At 38.8% G+C, this 21,517-nt stretch overlaps 1 protein-coding gene across 5 annotated transcripts in view; it reads right to left on the bottom strand.

Annotated features, from left to right (window-relative positions):
* Positions 1-6,439: 6,439 nt before the first annotated feature.
* LOC119727474 (CAP-Gly domain-containing linker protein 1-like) overlaps positions 6,440-21,517 on the bottom strand; it is a 42,225-nt gene continuing 27,147 nt past the window's right edge. For 2 of the 5 annotated variants that reach the window (XM_038199366.1, XM_038199363.1), the window contains 10 exons: positions 21,343-21,459; positions 15,533-15,750; positions 13,345-13,426; positions 12,290-12,448; positions 11,699-11,754; positions 10,457-10,636; positions 10,032-10,130; positions 9,253-9,372; positions 7,923-8,020; positions 6,440-6,953 (listed from right to left, as the gene is read on the bottom strand). In XM_038199366.1, the coding sequence (XP_038055294.1) occupies positions 6,650-6,953; positions 7,923-8,020; positions 9,253-9,372; positions 10,032-10,130; positions 10,457-10,636; positions 11,699-11,754; positions 12,290-12,448; positions 13,345-13,426; positions 15,533-15,750; positions 21,343-21,459 (1,433 nt within the window). In that variant the 3' untranslated portion in view covers positions 6,440-6,649. The remainder of the gene's footprint in view (positions 6,954-7,922; positions 8,021-9,252; positions 9,373-10,031; positions 10,131-10,456; positions 10,637-11,698; positions 11,755-12,289; positions 12,449-13,344; positions 13,427-15,532; positions 15,751-21,342; positions 21,460-21,517) is intronic. The other 3 variants (XM_038199367.1, XM_038199365.1, XM_038199364.1) reach the window with 2 other exon arrangements.

The raw sequence follows: 21,517 nt of genomic DNA, 5'->3' as shown, positions 1-21,517 counted from the left end.
CCAGCTGTGGCTTGCGGCCTCAGCCTTATTGTTTCACAATGGTCTGTTTCCGCTCATTTTGTTTCAATTTTCTCGAACAGGAACATGAAACCTCATGAATAAAGGCTGAAGTTTGGATTCGTTCTGTTGGATTCGAACACTGAGGCCTCAGTTCGAATTGTTTCACTACCAGTGTCTCACCCGAAACGAAGCCTACATTTGCAAAATTTTTAGGATGATTCTTTTAGCGCGGTTGGCAATTTATATTCAAAAGTTAGTCGGTGTCATGTGCATTGCAGCCTTGCAGGGTTCATTATATTACAAAAACAAACAAATTCGCATATCGTATTAACTGAGTATAATCAAGACTCCGTCAAACATATCTGCCTCCGCCAATATTTTATCCAAATAAATATATATTTTTTCCCCTACATTATTTTTGGGAAGCCTTCACGTACAAATAGGACTAGGTCTTAATTCATGTATAGGTATATACGCCTAATCCTATAGTAGAAAATTTCAGCAGCATTTTAATTAGTTAAAGCTATAAAATAATAATGAAAGTGCTTTGTTTCCAGAAAACTACAACTGTTTACATCAGCGGAAAGTTTCGAAATCATTCACAGCTATGATCGAGTTCCTTTTCAGGTGCGCGTGTGCAGGCGCCTCAGAAAATAATTTATTCGCGTTAAGCATCGCGTTTTAGAGAATAATTCGGTTTGATTGATCTTTTGGGTTTTAAGAAGATTCCAGGAATAACGAGCCTATGAACAGGCTGTAAGTAAAACGTAGTACAGTGTGCACAAATATTTCCACAAAACCTCAGCCTGAGTTTAGTGACTTTTCGAGCCAGGCGATTGCAGACCGTGCGGGCTTTGTATATAAAGCACATAAGCTCGATCGACTTGTTTGTTTGACGTTTGATTTCTCGGATTAATGTGTAACTGTTTTTTTTTTACAGTGCCGTGAGAAGTGCCGTGAGTTATTAACTACTGTTAATTGCGGACAAGTTCGTTGTTTACTGAGGCACGGTAACAATGGAGAATTTGCAAAGGGCGCCCTCACCCGAACAGGTTTAAATAAACAAATTCAGTGACAATGAAAGAGTGGTGATCACCTTTATTTTAACATAAAAAGTTCGGTCCTTCCCAGCATCCAATTAAAACGATTCTTACATTTTCATTAGACCCAAGACCAGTGTTGTAGTCGAGACTGGATAGTCCGAGACCGAGACCAAGACCAGCAAAAAGTTGCCTCGACACCGAGACCGAGGCTCGATATGCCCTCTAAACTTTAAACGTATGAAACGTTACAGTCGTTTTCCTATATAGTTCCGGATAGCAAACATCATTCAGGCTGCTTTCAGCTCAACTACTCCACGAATTCAAGTGACATTGATTAAACTTTAGTTTACCTTGAGTGACGGAGAGACCATTTTTATTTTGATTTTATGACGTCAAAAGTACCGATGTCACTTTTCCTAGTTCCGGATCGGTTCATCAATCAGTTCTGAATCGATCAAAACTGCTTCACGCGAAAAAAAAAAATCATGCGAGAAAATCTTCTTTTTTTTTCAGCCAGAACCAACCGAATCAAGTAGGCCCCTATATTTTCTGATAAAGTATTATTTCATTTTCCAAAAATAGTTCATTCAAGAGAATTCCAGCAAATTTTAAAAAGAGAAAAAACGTAAATGATTTTGAAACTTTTGTCTGAAGCGCAACGGCTCGAACTCACGCACGGACCAAAAATCTTTGACCCAGCACAGAATACATCACACAAAATCGATTAACGCGCGTGTAGTTGGGTCGTAAGTGCACGCGCTATCCGGAACTAGGCAAAAGCATACGGTCATTCGTTGCCGAATTTTCAAAAATTAGAGACTTTACAACTTATTTTGATTCAACAAGAATTCGTTGGAAGAGTTTATACGATTGTAGTGCCGCTGAGTGAACAAAATATTCACAATCACACGGTACAAGTGATATACTAATACTGAGGAGAAAATTTATCGTCGATTCGCAGCTCCCGCGATTTTCTACAAACCGTCCAAACATGTCGAAGTGCGAGTCGGAAGTCTGGCCAAAATTCCTCTTCTATGGATTTTATCAGAAAAATCTTTGTGCATCAAGGAGCTTACATTTTCCTTTTCAAAATGTACATCGTCAGAATTTTTTTTTTTATCAGAAACTAATCCAAGAGAGGTAGGTTTTTATTTGAAGCTATCCGGAACTAGGAAAAATCCGGAACTAGGAAAACGACTGTACGTTGTCAAGCGTCCGGATAAAAAGTTGAGAAAAGTACGTAGAAAACATCCTTCAAAACCACTTAAGAGTTAATTGTATTCCAAAAAATAATGTTCTCAAACAGAATACTACTTACTCCTTGTGTGGTGTCTGTCCTTTCCTTAGTCGGTCAAGGCGGTATTCCTAGTTCTTCGGGGATTGTGTATGTCCTTTCACCGCGGAAATGTCGTCGTCAAATTTAATTCAGCCGCCATGTTTGAAGAAACAAACACTTTACTGAGCATGTCTGGAACACGTGCGCACTGCACTGGTGCATAATGTATTCAAAAGAAGCGCCAATTCGTGAGCCAATCAGCTGTTGTGAATGTTGGAAGATACATTTTGCACTGCCGCATAAGTGTGCAAATTTGTGAAATTACAAAATGGACTATTTGTGCTAATTTCTTTTCCTTTCTGCCTGAGAAAGAAAGCCTAAATAAGACAGAATCCCACCCAAAACTGCTCAACCGACACCAGAACAAGAAATAAACAGTAATCACAATTTGCTCACGTGTACACTGATCATACGAATGGGCCTTTTTTATTTATTTATTTGAAATGTTTTTTGAAGCGATGATGACAAAAATGGGTTAAACAATGAGATAAACTTATCAAATCATTGAAAAACTCACTAACCTGTGAATGGCCGGTATTAAAACTGACTGTGAAAATTATTATTGTTATCAACAATAATTAGGATACCTAATCAAAGTTGTGAAATGTTCAACTTAGCTTTGTATGAAACGTGTTTTTATGTCTGGTACATAAAATCATGTAGTGCTGCTATTAAAAGGGCATTTTTCTTCAAGTTTCCAAAATATGACAAGTTTCTTGTTATGAAAAATCATTTATTTTTGTGTCGGTTAACATGAAAATCAGAATATTGGAATACTTTCTTGATGACAAAAGGAAGAATTCACGATGGATAAAGACAAGGACTTTAGAATTTCTTTTGTAAAGACCGGAAAGCGGCATTCACTTAGGCCATTTTTACTCGATTGCCAAAAAGATATTTTAAGGATCACTACAAATACCCCAGAAGTAACTTCACAAGGAAACCAAAGTGCATTACCGGAAAAAAACAATTATCGGATGATGAAATCAATAATATTGTAATAAACTGCAGAATGTCTTTTACAATTTAACAAATAACTTTAAATTTCAACAACTGAATAATTTATAAATAATTCAACAATTCTTTGTCAAAATCTAATGAACAGCACCATATAAAAGCTACACTTGAAACTTGTTGACACCAACACTTTTGATAACCAAATCATAGAACGTGTAATACATTTGAAGGAAAACTTGAATAAACAATTTTACTACAAGAACGAGTATACAAAAAGCATCATACATTCCGATGCATTACTTTTTGAGGTTTGATTCAAGGCACACAAAAGTAAAGTCTAAACAAAAAACTTTATACATTTAAGTTGGTTGAACAGCCTCTGTAATTAGAGAACATAGATTTACGTTTCATGTTTTTATCTCTTCCTGAAAATTACATTAATATTTGGAGATAACTCGCCTGTGCTACAAGATACCAAAAAGGGAGAATTACATATTTGAAACCTGGCTTCATCCAACTGGAGATCAAAATTTCGTTTTTACTTTTTTCCCCTATAACAGACAAGTCATAAAGCAGTATGCATGCCTGTGTACAGCAAACATCTTCTGCCAGAAATTGAGGACAAATATTATTATCACAACATATTCACAGAACCAGTTTCGTTCTTTCATAACATGAATGAAACCAGGTCTTCGATGAAAATGTTAAGAACAAAAGAAGTCCAGTTATTTTGTTAGATAATATGTACACCACAGTCAACGGTCGCACTATACTGAGTGAGGTATCATGGATAGTTGCCGCACCATGAAGTGATATCATGTACACATATACATGTGCTCCTGAAGAAATATACACTGCTCCAAAATAAATCAAACATTGCAACTATTTTAAAGTTGAGAATCATTGCATGTTAGGAAATAGGACACAATATTATAGTTTTCTCCAAGGTATGGCAGAGAGTAAAGAATCTCAAGACAATTACCTTTATGGAAACACCGCTAACATTGTTTAACTTACAAAATGGAATATATTACCTGGACCTCTTTTGTTCATACGTAAGTGGATAACACTGGTGTTATTTTACATTTTAAATACTTTTAATTATAATAGTGCGTCTTAAATAATTTTTGCCACATTTATGTCAGCAGATAAATACATCTTTTTTTCTCTGATTAGCCACATTAAATATGATATATAAATATTTACAAAATAATATTTCTTGAAGCCAAACTCAAGAGCCGCCCAAAGACTAAACGTTCTTCATTGGCTATTAATATACACGGTTTACTGGTTTTCTAGTCACACACAATCTACAAACACACACCAACAAACACACACAAACTCTTAACAATTTTCTACAAGAATATCTGTCCACTGAATAATGTCCAATTTCTGCGTTCTTAAGCCAAAAATATTTCTATAAGAAAGTAACTATCAATAGACGATTTTTTTCAATTTTTTTTATATTTTCTTTTACTTTGGTACAAAATTGATGCTGAAACACTGCATTAATAGAATGCCACAAAGAACTTATTCTTTGCTTAAATAGCCAAGATGGCGCTGTTGAAATCAAGAGAGGGCGCTATTGAAAACAACACAGCGAGTTGATAAACCCCGACTCATAACAACAAATTTAAATTCTAGTGCATTTTAGCAACCCATAATGTGCAGCTATGCACACAAGTATTTCACGTGTAGATTCTTTTTCTCTTGGTTTTCGACCAAATTTTCAATTTTTTGAAAGATTCATTAGGAAACATCAATAAATTATGGCACAGTTTAGTTTTCCTTATCTTCCGCGCTCTTGATAACAGACCATCCGAAAATGACAAACAACGGACTATGTCAACGCATGAGCGGCACGACATGAATCATACAATCCACATAACATTTACAACACCAAACTTGTTATCCTGACAGAGTTAACAGACGTTCCTCAAAGGTTTACCTTTTCGGTGAAACTGGCTCTCAACATGAAATACAACTTGGCTTGCTTTACATTTTTATAGCGATCAAAGACTTAACATTTCTCTTTGTTCTTTTCCTTTTGCTTTCTTAATTTTTGCTTCTCCCTTTGTTTCCACAAATCACTTTTTATTCTTGACTCACACCCAAAAGTGTTCAGAGTGAAACTGAACAGGCAACTGAGTCAATGAGTGTTGAGATGTGATCAGTCATTTTGAATTGAATTTGATGACGTTTGTACCAAGAAATCAGGAGTGATTTAGATGGAAAGTGAACTTGGAATGTCGACATTAGATCTGTGTGTACACCAAGGCAATTTCATGATTTCTTTTCAATATACAAGATAAGACATCAAAACCTGCGCCCTTTCGCCAAGTTTGACAAGCTACAACACCTCTGACCAAAACACCGAGTTGCTTGGAAAAGATACAATGTTGCCAAGAAAAGGGATTCTATCCTTACATTCAGTTAATTTTTTTTTTTCACCAATCTTTTTTTAAGTATACAAAACTGTTTTAGAGGAATTAAATATTCAGATTCAAAGTACGAGCCAATTCGAGTGCTTTAAGTGACAAAGTGATGTCATTAGAAAATATTCACGCCGCAAATTTCAACATTGACAAAATCGTTTGGTCATACATTAAGTTCGTTCACATCCTTAATCATGTGAACTACAAAACCGGGTGTAAGGGATAGACTTTGGTAGAATATAACAATGGCATTTTCTGGGCAATTGAATATATTTATATAAGTTTAATATGGTATACAAATGTCAACACACAGTTAAGTGTAGCTCCAGAAAGCTTAACAATGCAAATTTCCAGATTTGCCAGTTGACCCTGTCCACTTCGCATATGGGCAACACAGGAATGGAACCAATGTGACACAGTATGTTGCAGGCATGTCCATCAAATTTGAATTGAATTGGATATTTGGTGTACTAGGCCATCAGCCTGGGGGTTTGGCCAGTATCAAATCTGGGCATAAATGATTATAGTGCGCATGCGCAAGATATACCGCCCCTAGAGTGGTAATAAGCATTTTGATGGACATTTTGAAAAAAACGGGTGATAGCACCCAAAAAGCTGCCACCGCTGCAATGCTATCACATATTTTCCAACTCTGGAGGTGTATACCTTGCAAAAAATTGCTATGACAATTATTCCCCTCATTTGATACCGGTGGCCAAAATTTTGGACCGAGGCTGATGGCCTATACATTCCTGTCTGTGATTGGCTGCAAATATCATAAGACGGAGCTTAACGGATTAATCTATTCTACCACCCTGCCCTGTGGAATGGTGTGTGTGGGTTTTTGACGACATCCAGGCTATTTACTGCATTCTACGTTACCCAGTTTGCGGTGAAAACACGCCGCTCTCGTGACTGTCCAAAGAACTCGACCTGGACAGATTCTGCTTCAAGACAGACGGAGACGGGTTGGGGGAGCGCGTGGGGGAGCGCGTGGGGGACCGAGATGGGGAGGTGCAAGGGAAGAAGGTGTGGCCTGGTGACAGGGAAACAGGGGAGGAACCTTCAGAGTGCAGAGACAGACGCCAGGAGAGTTGCTCCTTCTCCATAGACAGCCGTTTCTTCTCGTTCACTTCTCGCTCGTAGTTCTCCCGAAGGGTGATGTGGTCTGATGAAAGTTGCCTGTGGAGGAGAAGACATCAACAGACTTTGTTAATCTTGTAACAGATTATTTACTTCATTACTTGTTGCCACCTCAACATAGCACAACTGTGGTAAATCATGGTGTTGGAATCTGCCGTCAGTATCAGTTTTAACCTGACACTAGATTTAAGCCACACTACATATATCGCCCTTGGAAAGGTTTAAAGAGAGGACTTAGCATACTGTCCTTCCACTTTCCTAACATTTTCTTTTTCAAGCTGAAGCTCACACAAATTTGAATTCAATTTAAATGTTGTAGACCCCTCGCCAAGCTGATTATTACCTTCGCCTTCATATTAAAGGGAATGTACAACATTTGCTTTTGCTGCAATTTTCAGAAATAAATGGATTTGGAGGATTAGTATGTTATAGCAAATATTGTTAAAATGACTTGTTTCACGATTTGGGCTTGTAGATGCTGGAAAAACCAAGAAAACCAATCATGTTCTTGAAGTCTGGTTTCCTGACCCCACTTAAGATGAAACAGAGCAATTTATAAACTTTGCGGAATTGTAAGGTCAGAAAATCTGTCTAGCAGGCTTGAACACCTTTACAGGTGTGTAATCAATTGCAAAGAAAACGCGGAATAACTAATTATGAAAAATTAGGAGCACTGTTTGAAAAAAGCCAGTTTTCTCCAACGCTGGTCGGCCGACCAGCGTTGGAAAAATCCCATTTTTCTTGAAAATGGCAGCACACCAGGAGCCACGATTTTACAGAATGTTTTAGACTGTCATTCCATAACAATCCAGTAAGGTATTTCGTGATAATTCGATCATTTCGTTTTGTGATGTTTGCAAATGTTGTATCTTCCCTTTAATCATGCAAAGATTTTGTTATGGGCACTTTGGAATTTCTCTGAAATGACAAAAGAGAAGTCTGTTATCCCCCCTCAGAGAGCACAATGAGCACAATGACCCCATCTCCATTGACTGAGACTTAGCTTACTGTTGATAGTCGTGTTTCTTAACCATCATTGCTTTGAGATCCTCCACTTTGGCTTTGAGACGGAGAATCTCATCGTCTCTAACCGGCAGCTTTTCCAACTGAAAGGGAAACGATAATAGAACAAATAAAGAAAATTGAAAAAACATTGAGTGACACTGTGAAGATCAATATGAACCTCAACAACTGCTCATTAGTGTTTTGCATAAATGTAAAGAGTTCAGAAAGTTAGCAGGCACTGAATTATTCAATAATCCATATTACCCTTCTTGCAACTTAAAGAGGTTGTGGAATGCTCGAAGACATTTCTGTCATTTTTCGGGTATATGTAGCCTAAGGTGTGATGAAATAAAAACCACTATTGTGTCTGTCATGAAATGAGTACAAAGGGTACTTTTGAGAGCTGTTTTTCAGGTCCTGTTTTGACCCGAACGTGCAATTTGTGTAAAAGTCGTTGTTGGGGGCAGCAAACAAAACATAGTAAATTGTGACGTAATAAACAGGACTCGTTTATACCACGCTGCATCGGGAGTCCTGTTTATTACGTCACGATTTAGTATGTTTTGTTTGCTGCCCCCAACGCGACTTTTACACAAATTGCACGTTCGGGTCGAAACAGGACCTGTAAAACAACTCTCAAAAGTACCTTTTGTACTCATTTTATGACAGACACAATAGTCGTTTTTATTTCATCACACCTTAGGCTACATATACACGAAAAATGACGGAAATGTCTTCGAGCATTCCACAACCTCTTTAACCCTAACCCACCTCACTCCTCCAAAATCCTCCTGGCGGTTTTGGAGGATTCTAGAGGATTGAGGATGAATGGTGATTGAATCAAATGCGGATTCTGGAGGATTGAGGATGAATGGTGATTGAAGCACATGAGGATTTTGGAGGATTGAGGATGAATGGTGATTGAAGCACAAGAGGATTTTGGAGGATTGAGGATGAATGCATTTTGAGGCAGGACTGTCTGATGATTTTGAAGGATTTGGCGTTGGTTATCCTTCATTTAAACACGAGTGCAAAATTTTGGGATGAGGAGGATTTTGGAGGATTGAGGATGAATGCATTTTGAGGCAGGACTGTCTGACAATTTTGAAAAATTTAGGCGGAGTTGCAAAATTTTGGAGGATTTTGGAGGATTGAGGATGGTTGTAAGCAACAAGGGCCTAGGGGGTTAGGGTTAATGCTTGATTCCGTTTAATGCTATTAAGCTACAGATTTGGATAATGCAGTATCACAGTGTAGGTGTGGCAAACTGAAATAATGTGGTGTGTTATGGTGAGTGATCAAAACGCTTATTAATTTTAGAGTCTGGACTTACATCTTTCTTGAGTGCCATATTTTCTCGTCTGAGTTCCATCAGTTGAACGGTCCTGAGTTCTTCCACTGACTTCATGCTCTCAACGTCTGCTTCCAACTTCCTCTTTTCCAAGATGGCAGCCTGTGACGCGATCAGCAAAATGTTACTTCGTTTGAAAAATTCTACATCCTACACATTCTTATTTTGTACTTCCATCAAAAAGTACCTTTTGAGCACTAACTGTAGATGGCACTAAATGACCAACTCACAAAAGCCAGACAGCCGCTTTCCATAGAGGCATGTGTAAATTGAAGGCCATTCCCAAGTAATCTGGATAATTTCATAAGATGGAATTTGCGCAGTGGTGATGTAAACTCACTATTGGGTTTTGCCTCTCTTATGAATAGTTTGGCTGTGGTATCCTCTGCTATGGGCTTCGTGCGCCGACGAAAGAGGACGGCCTTTTACCTAGAAACAACGTCCCATGGGCAGGACATTTCGCTGGTTGACGCTTTGTGTGTGACGCACGTACACCAGGGGATTTGTACTCTGTACACGCAGTGGTACGTTCGGCCTCGCTTCGCGGCAAATGAATTGTAGTTGGGCAAGATGGCGTCGGTCAGTCACCCCCAACTGTACTTTCTTTGCCGGTGAGGGGGTACTTGTGAACGGAGCGAATATCAGATGATGACACTAAGTATACAGTGTTTTTAAAAATAAAACGGTGAAGGGTAAAAGCTAATCTGAATAAGGCCAGAAGTCATACGAGGAAAGCATCCTGGGTATATTCATGTACTGACCTGGACTTTGGAATCAGAATCTTTCTGCAATGCTTCCTCTAATCGCATGACTCGCTCCTTGTGATTCTCACACTGGAATGTCCACTTATAAACCTCATCCTGAAATAATAATATTAAACAATGTCCATGAATAGGATATATATTACAGAAATTGAATGATAATTGTAGCAGCTCTAGAATTTATTTGTAGAATAATAAACACAGACCCAACAGCATGTCGGTGACGAAGCCTATTGAAGTTAAAATCTCTCCAAATTATGGCAAGATGAACTTTTTGATGTAGGGAATTTTCAATGGATGAGCAATGCAGCAACACTGAATAATTGTGTATTTCATTGTGTATGCCGCAGTTTCATTCATTTCCAATACAGAAATGTGATGTTATTGGAATGAAGCGGTTAAACAAGAAATAGAAGCCAACTGACGTGGAGTTCTTGTTGCTTGACTTGCGCCTCATCAATGAGTTGTTTCTTGTCGGTCTCCATCTGTCTGTTCAACTCCTCGATGTGTTCTTGATGTTGCTGTTGAATCTTAGAGACTTCCACTATGTGATGCTCCTCCATCTCCTGAACGGCTTGGTGATGGGAGAATGTCAACGCTGAGATCTAAAGCAAGAAAATTGTGTTGAAAAACAAGCAGATTTGTAAATTGAGTCAATCAGAAGTCAATCAGAAGTCAATCACATGTCAATCACATGTCAATCACACGTCAATCACAAGTCAATCACAAGTCAATCACAAATCAATCACAAGTCAATCACAAGTCAATCACCACTCAATCACAAGTCAATCACAAATCAATCACAAGTCAATCACAAGTCAATCACAAGTCAATCACAAGTCAATCACAAGTCAATCACCACTCAATCACAAGTCAATCACAAATCAATCACAAGTCAATCACAAGTCAATCACATGTCAATCACAAGTCCATCACAAGTCAATCACATGTCAATCACAAGTCAATCACAAGTCAATCACAAGTCAATCACAAGTCAATCACAAGTCAATCACATGTCAATCACAAGTCAATCACAAGTCAATCACAAGTCAATCACAAGTCAGTCACAAGTCAATCACAAGTCAATCACAAGTCATCCAGTCCCTATTCAAGTCAAAAGCTATTTAAATGACCTGTGACAAAGGCATTCCTTTGTCATTATTCATCTCTGGTTACCTCTGACCTGACTTGTGAATTGACTTGTGAATTGTACGATCGACTTGTGATTGACTCGATTATAAAACTCTGAAGACAAGACAGTGATATCAAATACAAAAAACTGCTCAGACAAACTGAACTACTGGTAGCACAAGTTTGAGCCGTCGCATGCAGAGCGTCAAATTCAATACACTAACAGTACAAACTTCAACTGAACACATCTGTTTTTACTGGACAAATATGGTAAAATAGTCTGAAAACGACCTGAAATTTCACCTCCTACAATAGCAAAGATAATAAGCAGTTTACAAGTTCAATTGATATGTCTGGTGAACGTTGCGAATTTGAAATGTGCTCAACTTGCCAAAACTTGCCTTGATGTCACGCATACACGTTTTTGCATACGCTTTCACGCCAAGTTTACAGCCCCATTTATTGTTTATAACTGTTGGAACACAAATTTTCAACTGAGTTAGCAGTTTGTGGGAAATACTGGGAAAAAAACCTACCTGAGTTAGGTGTTCCTCTGTCAGTGAGTTGATTGCTTGCTTGTGCTCACTTTGTGCTGAAATTAGAGGAACAAACAGAACGACTGAATGATGATAAGCTGTGTTACAGTAATCAAACTTCCTTCCAAAAGTTATCAAATCCTAGAAAACGGATTTCATAAGTGGAACATCACAGTATCAATCACATGCAGGTCTTAGCCATGATATTTTTCAAAGCTTCTAAGTCAATTTTATGAAGTATTCTCTGACTTAAGCAGGGCACCTCCGGCCAAAGAAAAAAAAAAAAAAATTCAGTTTGCTGATGGTTATTCTGTTTACATCAGATGGCGTGTATACATGCAAAGGTTTGCAGTACTTGGAACAGGTGACGGATAAACACGCAATGAGCGAGGCTGGAAATATCTGTCAGTGACCCGCTCACAGCCAGCGAGGCCGGAAATATCAGGGTGTGCTACCCGCAGATGACAGCCTGAACCCGTCTAGCATCGAACTTCGTGAAAAACAATCCCGCACCTTTGACCGGCCAATGTCAAATAATCCCGGCACGTACGGGTTAATAAAATTGCGACCAGGTTTGATGGGTATACGTACTGCTGAGGAGTTGTTCAGTGTACTGTTCCTGTAATCTTTCATCTTGCTGTCGGAGTTGCTCAAGGTGATCAGTCTGTAGCTTAGCTACTTGCTCTTCATTACTTCGCCTCGTGTCCACTAGCTCATGTTGGATGCAGCCCAACTCTTCCTCTTTTTGACCTGATCACAAAAACAAAACGATAATGTTGATCATTTTTAACTAGGAGTTAATATATTTTTATTTGAGACCTGAACATCAGTTATTTACAACCGTGAATGGCAAAGTTTAACATAAAAAAAGTAAAGATCACTGCAACAACCCAACAATTCCATAAAAGTGATGAGTATCGTCCCCTGCTATGTAACCGACATACAGATCCTTGTCATTTGATTGGTGGAACTCATATCACGTGACATTCGTTATTGCTCCCATTCACGCCGCGGCTCATAAAGTACTATCCGCCGATGGGGAATGGGAAATACTATTGAACAGTTAGGATCATTCTTGTTCCATTATGCGGCATTTGTGTGCAAATGCATGCTGATGTGCGCGTTCAGCATTGCGCGTAGCGCGTATTGTTCCAAAGAGCCAGCGCTACAGCGTTGGGTTCAAACACTTTCGTGAAGGGGTGGTTTGGAAGAGAGAAATACATTTTCCTCCAGTTTTGTATTGAAATAAAAGCTCAAATATATCAAATGACAAGGATCTATTTGTCAGTTATATAAAACAAATATTGAGTGGCTTTAAATTGTGAAATGTGAGGAATATTATCGCTCGGTAAAATCTGGACTTTTCCAGTTCACTCGGCTTCGCCTCGTGAAATGGAAAAGTCCAGATTTTACCTTGCCACGCTGAGCCACTCAATATTTGTATACTATATGGTGGTTGATTCGTTAGAAGTTGGCATTTTTAAGCAGGTTAATGCTTCAGGTCCCCATCAATGAAGCGTACAGTACTTCAAACATTATGAAAGGTTACCATTTACAGACCTCAACTAATTTAACTAGTTTAACAGAAAGTGTTGGAATTCTTTAAGTTAGACAGACATTACACTTCAATGAACCTGGAAATTCACCTGTGATGGTCTTGGCTTCTTCAAGTTGCCGCTGAAGTTCCTGTATTCTGGACTTGAGGTGTGGGTTGTCAAAGGCATCCAACTGAATCACCAAAGATACAAACACAAAATGAAAGAATGCACATTCAACAAAAACACTTTCATATGCATGACATGTTAACAGTTGCTTTAATATTCCTAAATAACAATTCAGTTCAATGTCAAGACAACGTCAAACATATCCCACTGAAACATTTCCACACATGTATTACTCCGCTTCTTAAAACTCATTAAAGGTATTGTACATTTACTTATCACTTTAAAGGGAATGTACAACATTTGCTTTTGCTGCAGTTTTCATAAATTAATGGATTTGGAGATTAGTATGTTATAGCAAATGTTGTTACACTGACTTGTTTCACGTTTTGGGTTCGTAGATGCTGGAAAAAACAAGAAAACCAATCATATTCTTGTAGTCTGGTTCCCTGACCCCACTCAAGATTAAACGGAGCAATTTATAGACTTTGGGGAATTGTAAGTTCAGAGAATCAGTGTAGCAGGTCTGTAGTCTTCACAGGTGTGTAATCAATTGCAAAGAAAATACAGATGAACTACATATGAACATTAGGAGCACGCTTTGCAAAAAAAGTCTATTTTTCCAACGCTGGTCGGCCGACCAGCGTTGGAAAAATAGAATTTTTCTTGAAAATGTCAGCACACCAGGAGCCACAACTTTACATGATGCTTTAGACTGTCATTCCCTAACAATCCAGTAAGGTATTTCGTGATAATTTTACCATTTCGTTTTTTGATGTTTGCAAATGTTGTATCTTCCCTTTAATGGTTTGTTCATATGACACAGCGATTGCACATATGCCCTTTGGGCAATCCAGAAAAGTAACCCACCTCCCCCTTGTACCTTGTGGCAACACCAGACCTATAGAATGTTATTTATGTTTACTCTTAGGTTTTTTTTAGGATCCCTCCTCAATCCTCCTCCAAAGATTCACCACTATGCAGGAAAGTACCCAATGGCACATTCCTTACATTTGTCCTTCAGCTTTCAAGAAGCATCCAGCCCATTATGGTACTAGTCATTAGGCTGTTACTTTCCAAATGCTGCAAAACTCTCTCAAACGTCCTGGTGGATTTGGGGAGAATCAGGGAGGTTAAAGGGAATGTACAACATCTGCTTTTGCTGCAACTTTCAGAAATAAATGGATTTGGAGGATTACAATGTTACAGGAAAAATTGTTACACTGACGCTTTTCACATTTTGGGTGCGTAGATGCTGGAAAAACCAAGAAAACCAATCATTTTTCTTGTAGTCTGGTTCCCTGACCCCACTTAATATGAAATGGAGCAATTTATAGACTTTGGGAAATTGTTAGATCAGAAAATCAGTCTAGCAGGCATGTACTTCTTCACAGGAGTGTTATCAATTGCAAAGAAAATGCAAACGAACTAAATATGAAAACTTAGGAGCTCTTTTTGAAAAAAGCCAGTTTTCTCCAGCACTGGTCAGCCGACAAACGTTGGAAAATTACAGTTTTTCTTGAAAGTGTCAGCACACCAGGAGCCACAACTTTACAGGCTGCTTTAGACTGTCATTCCCTAACATTCCAGCAAGGTATTTGGTGATAATATGACCATTTGGTTTTTTGATGTTTGCAAATGTTGTATCTAAATAAGGGTCCACTGTACTAATTCAAGCCCCATTGAAAACAGAGTAAAATCAACAAAGTTCAGGGTCAAGTAACATGCAAGCCAACGTCACTGGGGTTTCTGAAACAAAAATTAACTTATTGTCTTGTCTTTCATCTTTTCATTTCTTTTCAATTTTACGTACATTAGCCAATTACATTTTTAAATATTCACACCCAAATAAAATCACCTCCCGAAAAGTGATAGTTCCCAAGCCTGAATGTAGCCATTTGAAGAGTGGCACCCTTCCACTTTCACAGGCAAATAGGACCCATTTTTTCATCCGTGATTTTATCAAGCCTGCCCTCAGATGGAAGCCCCAAAACCAAGGAGTTGATCCTTGGGTATATTTAAACAATTCCACCGTTTTTAAAGCCAAATGGTCTCCGTTTTCAAAAGAAATTGTGGGGGCACTTTTTATGCTAATCAGCTGGCGTAGAAATTCTCGCTTGAATTAGTTCAGTGCACCCTATAATCTTCTCTTTAAAGGCTCATAGCCGCTCACCTTGTGTGTGAGGTATTGCACTAATATGCTCATTGCATCAAATCCCTGCAGCCCAGCTCTGAGATTCAGCTTGATCAGATTCAGTTCTTTGGTTCTGGACTCGCAGAGCGCCTCTAGTCGTTTGACGTCGGCCTGGGCTTTGGCTAGAATCTCAGGGTCTATGGAGGGGGCCGGTGACGGGCTGGAACGACCCTTTGCTGACTTGGTGGTATCAGCTTCTGGACGGAAAGCAAAACGATTGAACATTGAGTTAAAATTAGCGTATTTAAAATAACCTGAAAAGACATGTTGCTATTATTTTTATTCAGCAATGATATAAATATACCTAAGCTGTATTTATGCCCCGGGAGATTGAGCAGGGGTAATAATGTTGAGCAGGGGTAATAATAACCGTACACAATATCGACAAATTTGGTAGATATGTGTGCTTAATCTATATTTATTGTTTATATTTGTTTATTTCATTTCAAATGAAAACCGTTAATTCAAAATTCAGTTATGGCACTCATCAGTTTATATTAGGAGGAAAAATGTTTTTGCAATGTAAAATGTTTTTTTCCCAGGGTTCTTGAACAAACCTCAACTTGACCGCACTCATGTTACATTTACACAAACAACAACCCAGACCGCACACCCACACACTATGCCATTTCTCCGCTGATCAGAAAAACACACATTGGATAAAAGTTCAGAAGTGAGAGCTGTCAAGTCAAATAAGCGACGGGGAACTGAGCCGGGACGTTGATTTGTGAAAACACTGCGATGTGTACTCAGTCAACTTGCCGGTCCTCCTCTTGGGAACGACAAGGTAATCAAAAGAAAACACGGCCCAGACTGGACGGTCTGTGAGGGGAAGATGGGTTGGCAAGAGGGATTGAAAGAGGAACGAGGACAGAGAAAGATAACGAAGCCCAATTTCACAAAGCTATGTTAAAGGGAATGTACATCATTGGCTTTTGCTGTAATTTTAAGAAATGAACTACATGTACTTGAGGGGTTAGTATAACGGATCAAATATTGTTACACTGACATGTTTGAAGTTTTGTGTTCGAAAATGCTGGAAAAACCAAGAAAAACGAAAATGTCCAAGTAGTCTGGTTCCCCGACTCCACTAAGGATAAAATGGATCAATTTATAGATGCCGGAAAATTGTAAGGTAAGGGAATCAGTGTAGCTGGCCTGCACCCGTTCATGAACATGTTACCAATAGCAAACAAAATGGACTGAAAAAATGGTAAATTTGAAGCAGAAGTTGAAAAATAGTTAGGTTTTTCCAACGGTGATCGGCCGACCACTGTTGGAAATGTATACGAAAATGCCAATTTCTTGAAAATGACTTCACACAAGGAGCCATAATTTTACAGGATGCTTTTGACTGTCATTTACCAACATCCAAGTAAGGTATTTCGTAAAAACTTGATAGTTTTATTTTTCGATGTTTGCAAATGTTGTATATTCCCTTTAAGGACTCTGTGCTTACCATCACCGGTCTGTGCTAGCAGTGCTCGCACAGAAAGTACTCAGTTACAAGATGAACACATTTATAAGCACACGCCAAATGTCCTTGCTAACCTGTGAAATATGCTAACCATTACCACAGAATGTTGTGCTTCAGAGGACCCACGTACTGAAACTTGACAAATGAAAAAAGCATGTGTAGGTCAGGCACTGACTACAGTTTTGGATGGTTAATTATCCCTGCTTTGTTTGGATAAGAATCTGTAATACATATAAGTTCATTTATCATATCCAAACTATTCACAAAAAAACTGACAAATAAGCCATGTTGCTCTATGAATAAAAGCAACAAACTGGGCACAGGAACAAGCGTGGCCACAAGACCTTATCCATCTATCACAAACAATGAGTCATCCTACGATAAACAAACTTCCTTCCCTTACATGAAAAATGTCAGACATAAGGAATTTGCAACATGAAGTTAAATACAATGTTCATTTATTTATACTCTGGGGCCAGACATGGAGACTTTGCTGCTGGAGGAATGCTTGAAGGTTACTTTCAAGTGCTGTAATGACAGTTCTTCGTTTGTCGAGAGTGGCGGAAGAAAAATAATTTAAAAATCCAAAGATTCCAGCCGATGCTTCTGTCACAGCATTGCTTGTTTATTAGCGGAGTTCATCAATCAAACTTAAAATCATTCAACTGAATGAACAGTGACATTTTATAGTTGTGACTCATATTTTTATTGAAAGTGATGGTACTTGTATTTTTTACACGTACCGGTACACGATGAAGCTGTTAAGTGTGTACAATATGTTCACTGAGAGAAAATAAGGTCAAATATAATAAGCTCTTCATCATGCAGTAGGTATCAAAGCAAGTTTGGTACAATTACAAATATCCATACATATATACACAAACCTGGAGCAGTCTTTTATATTTCTGCACATGAATTGGAAATTGACATACGTGTAATTTGAACGATAATACATGTAAGGTGATCATATTAGAGGCAGTCCTACTTTTTAGTGTACATGTACGTGAAGTAAAACTGCAATGCTGAGTTCAATAAAGTTAAGCGTCTTTATAGAATTAGAAAAGAAAGAAAATTACCCACAGCCGATAGCAACATGCGTCCACATATTTTGTGATGTGAGCCGCAGTGATATTGTCCGTTTCAGTGGCGAGGATCCTTGCAAGAATTGCCGATGCATCTTACACACCATCAGGATTGTCAATGTCGATCTAAGAATCCCCCGGAAAACAATTCCACAACCAAAGGATCCAGTCACGTCAGACTCTGACAGTCTTGCAGTGACACACAGCAACAGCAAGCAACTGCGGATGTTTCTCAAAATTTCCTGGACAGAAAGTTTCACTGATGTTGAAGGGCACAGCTTCCCGTTGGCACACACCCCTTTCTTTGTGACTGTGCACTTTTCAGGCCTCTTCAAATCCGTGTTCCTGTCATGTTGAGCTTCATGTCAAGGTTTATGTAGAATTAGCGGAGAGTGTGGCACAACTAGTGTCGGCACAACTTCTTTTCCAACAAACAGAAAAGAAGGATTCATTTTTCCCGAATGACTGGAGAAGGAAATTCAGAATCTTTCGAGTTAGAGTATTCTACTTCCATGGACTTGTACATTCGTTGTTGCTTTGCAAATTTGTGGGCTTGATTGGCTAGGAAATGGATATTGGGATTTGAGAGGAATGACTAATGGATATGACAGGAAGAGGAAACGGTGACAGACGCAGTGCCCTGACAACACACTGTTTGCCAGTATACTAAGCAGAGTTTCTTTGCAAGATAGCAGAACTTTACTAAGGCTTCCAATTACTCGAATCCCCAATTCAATGCAAGAACTTTAAGATAGCAGAACTTCACTAAAGCTTCCAATTACTCGAATCCCCAATTCAATGCAAGAACTTCAAGATAGCAGAACTTTACTAAAGCTTCCAATTACTCGAATCCTCAATTCAATGCAAGAACTGCAAGATAGCAGAACTTTACCAAAGCTTCCAATTACTCAAATCCTCAATTCAATGCAAGAACTGCAAGATAGCAGAACTTTACTAAGGCTTCCAATTACTCAAATCCTCAATTCAATTTGAGAACTACAAGATAGCAGAACTTTACTTAAGCTTCCAATGACTCAAATCCTCAATTCGAGAACTGCAAGATAGCAGAACTTTACTAAAGCTTCCAATTACTCAAATCCTCAATTCAATTCAAGAACTGCAAGATAGCAGAACTTTACTAGAGCTTCCAATGACTCAAATCCTCAATTCAATTTGAGAACTGCAAGATAGCAGAACTTTACTAAAGCTTCCAATTACTCAAATCCTTAATTCAATTCGAGAACTGCAAGATAGAAGAACTAAAGCTTCCAATGATTCAAATCCTCAATTCAATTCGAGAACTGCAAGATAGCAGAACTTTACTAAAGCTTCCAATTACTCAAATCCTTAATTCAATTCCAGAACTGCAAGATAGAAGAACTAAAGCTTCCAATGATTCAAATCCTCAATTCAATTTGAGAACTGCAAGATAGCAGAACTTTACTAAAGCTTCCAATCGCTCAAATCCTCAATTCAATTCGAGAACACATTCACATGCCTATGAATAAACATTCTGAACTTCAGAAAGAAGTACGTCGCCCACGCTTTAGTAGAGAATAGTAAATTTAGTTATGTGTAACGTTTGTGTAAGTGCTAGCCAACCATTGCATAGTGTTGTATGATAGAAATTCAAACCATCTCACTCACATACCGTGCTAGGTTTTACTCAATAAGACTCAGCATCATAACAAATGAAGAAAACTTTATATTCTCTCATCAGCTCTGGGTTGTTCATGTACTTGTGAAGTGTGTTTGTCAAACAAAAGTCACTTCCAATTTACAAAATAAAAATGTACGGCTAGACTAGCACAAGACATCCAGAAACTTCTCCATGGAGGGAAGCATGCCAAAGCGGTCACAGTCACGGCAACCATGCTGTATCAACACAGGAAGTAATGACAAGAGTCTCAACATGATTCACTTGTAGCACACAGTGGTACGGACTGGTGAGCCCTGTCAAGTCAGTGACAGCTGTGTCAGACTATTCCCATATGGGTCATTCTTTGTAACACTACAGGTGGTGAACAGGGCTTTATTTGGTATGGAATTGTGCAAGACGATAATTTTGATATGGGTAAATGTGGTGCAAAGCTTCAACGGACGCTGTGCACAAGTACTCACTAAAAGAGGGAGTTACAAATGTACATTCAAATGAATTGCTGATGACGCCAGATGCCATGTAGAGACGCTATGGCTTTTGTGCACATTCCCAGTAAAATTACATGCTGTCGTGCACAATTTGTGTGGTAAGTGCGCATACCATTATGCACACGTGGTGTATCCCGTCCTCTGGGCTCTCCAAAATTGTCAAAAAGTGCCATCTAGAAATGTACATGTAGTCTGTTGTTGCATGGAGCACATATGCGCACTGCCTATCATAGGCTTGTTTCTGCAACAAGAGGACTACGGTAAATATGTAGTTTGTGTCTTGTAAGATTAACACCCTCTTATCAAAGTATGAAAACTGATGCCACTTTATGGATTTGGCTTTTCTGGAGACTTCTATGACAAGGTCATGGCACATTTTAAGGCTGACTGCATGTGTGACTGAGAAAAGCTTATTGAAAACTGTAGTTCAGCTGGATGCCCCAATGCACAGGCTCCATGGAAACTTTCCAAGTAGCTGGACTCACGCCAGAGATAGTCTCCAGTGAATAATGCTATCGGAGATTTACCAATCATGCTGCACCCGTACCAGTCAACGGCAGTCAGGGGTCTGGGAGCTAGGGGCCGGAAAGGAACAACTTGCATGGAACGGAGACAGTAATACCAAAGGATTACCCTGGATATTAAAGCTGTCAGGTACGGGGACCGCTAATCATATCAGGATGGTTTGCTGGTCTTTGCAACAGGTGGATGTACAAGCATATAATCAGATACCTCCTCCCTCTTACCACAAGCCCTACCCCCAAAACAGGTTCTTCACTGTGGTTTGGGTTGCTTTGAGCTTTCTTCTTGAGCAACTGCACATTTTTCAGTGGCAGAAATATAAAGGACACGATAGCACACAAGCCTATTAAAGTGCATACACTTCTACATTTTTCCAGCGCCTTGAGTACCTAATTGTTGGTAGATACGTGCGCTATATAAGACTCCGATATTATCATTATTAGTATTACACGCAGTATGGGTTTTCTATTCATTTTATTAACTATACATGCAGCATGTTGAAAGAAACTTCTACGCATGATGGAAAGGACCTACGATCCAAATATTTGCAAATTTCTTACCTCTGCCAAACGAGGGCCTCCTTGTGGTATCTTGTTGCTGTGCATTGTCTGTTTTCTTGCTTGGTAGCAGTGAGGTCCTGGGCAGCCTAGTGACAGGGCCTACACGTCTTACCGGAGCTGAAAATAGCCAAATCAAAGTGATTACATAAATATTGTCATTTGTTGTGGACAAAAA

This window comes from Patiria miniata, unplaced genomic scaffold (genome assembly GCF_015706575.1).
Source record: "Patiria miniata isolate m_02_andy unplaced genomic scaffold, ASM1570657v1 HiC_scaffold_20, whole genome shotgun sequence".
Classification (NCBI taxonomy): domain Eukaryota; kingdom Metazoa; phylum Echinodermata; class Asteroidea; order Valvatida; family Asterinidae; genus Patiria; species Patiria miniata.
The sequence above is the reverse complement of the archived record's forward strand: the minus strand, read 5'-3'. Positions and strand labels throughout refer to the sequence as shown.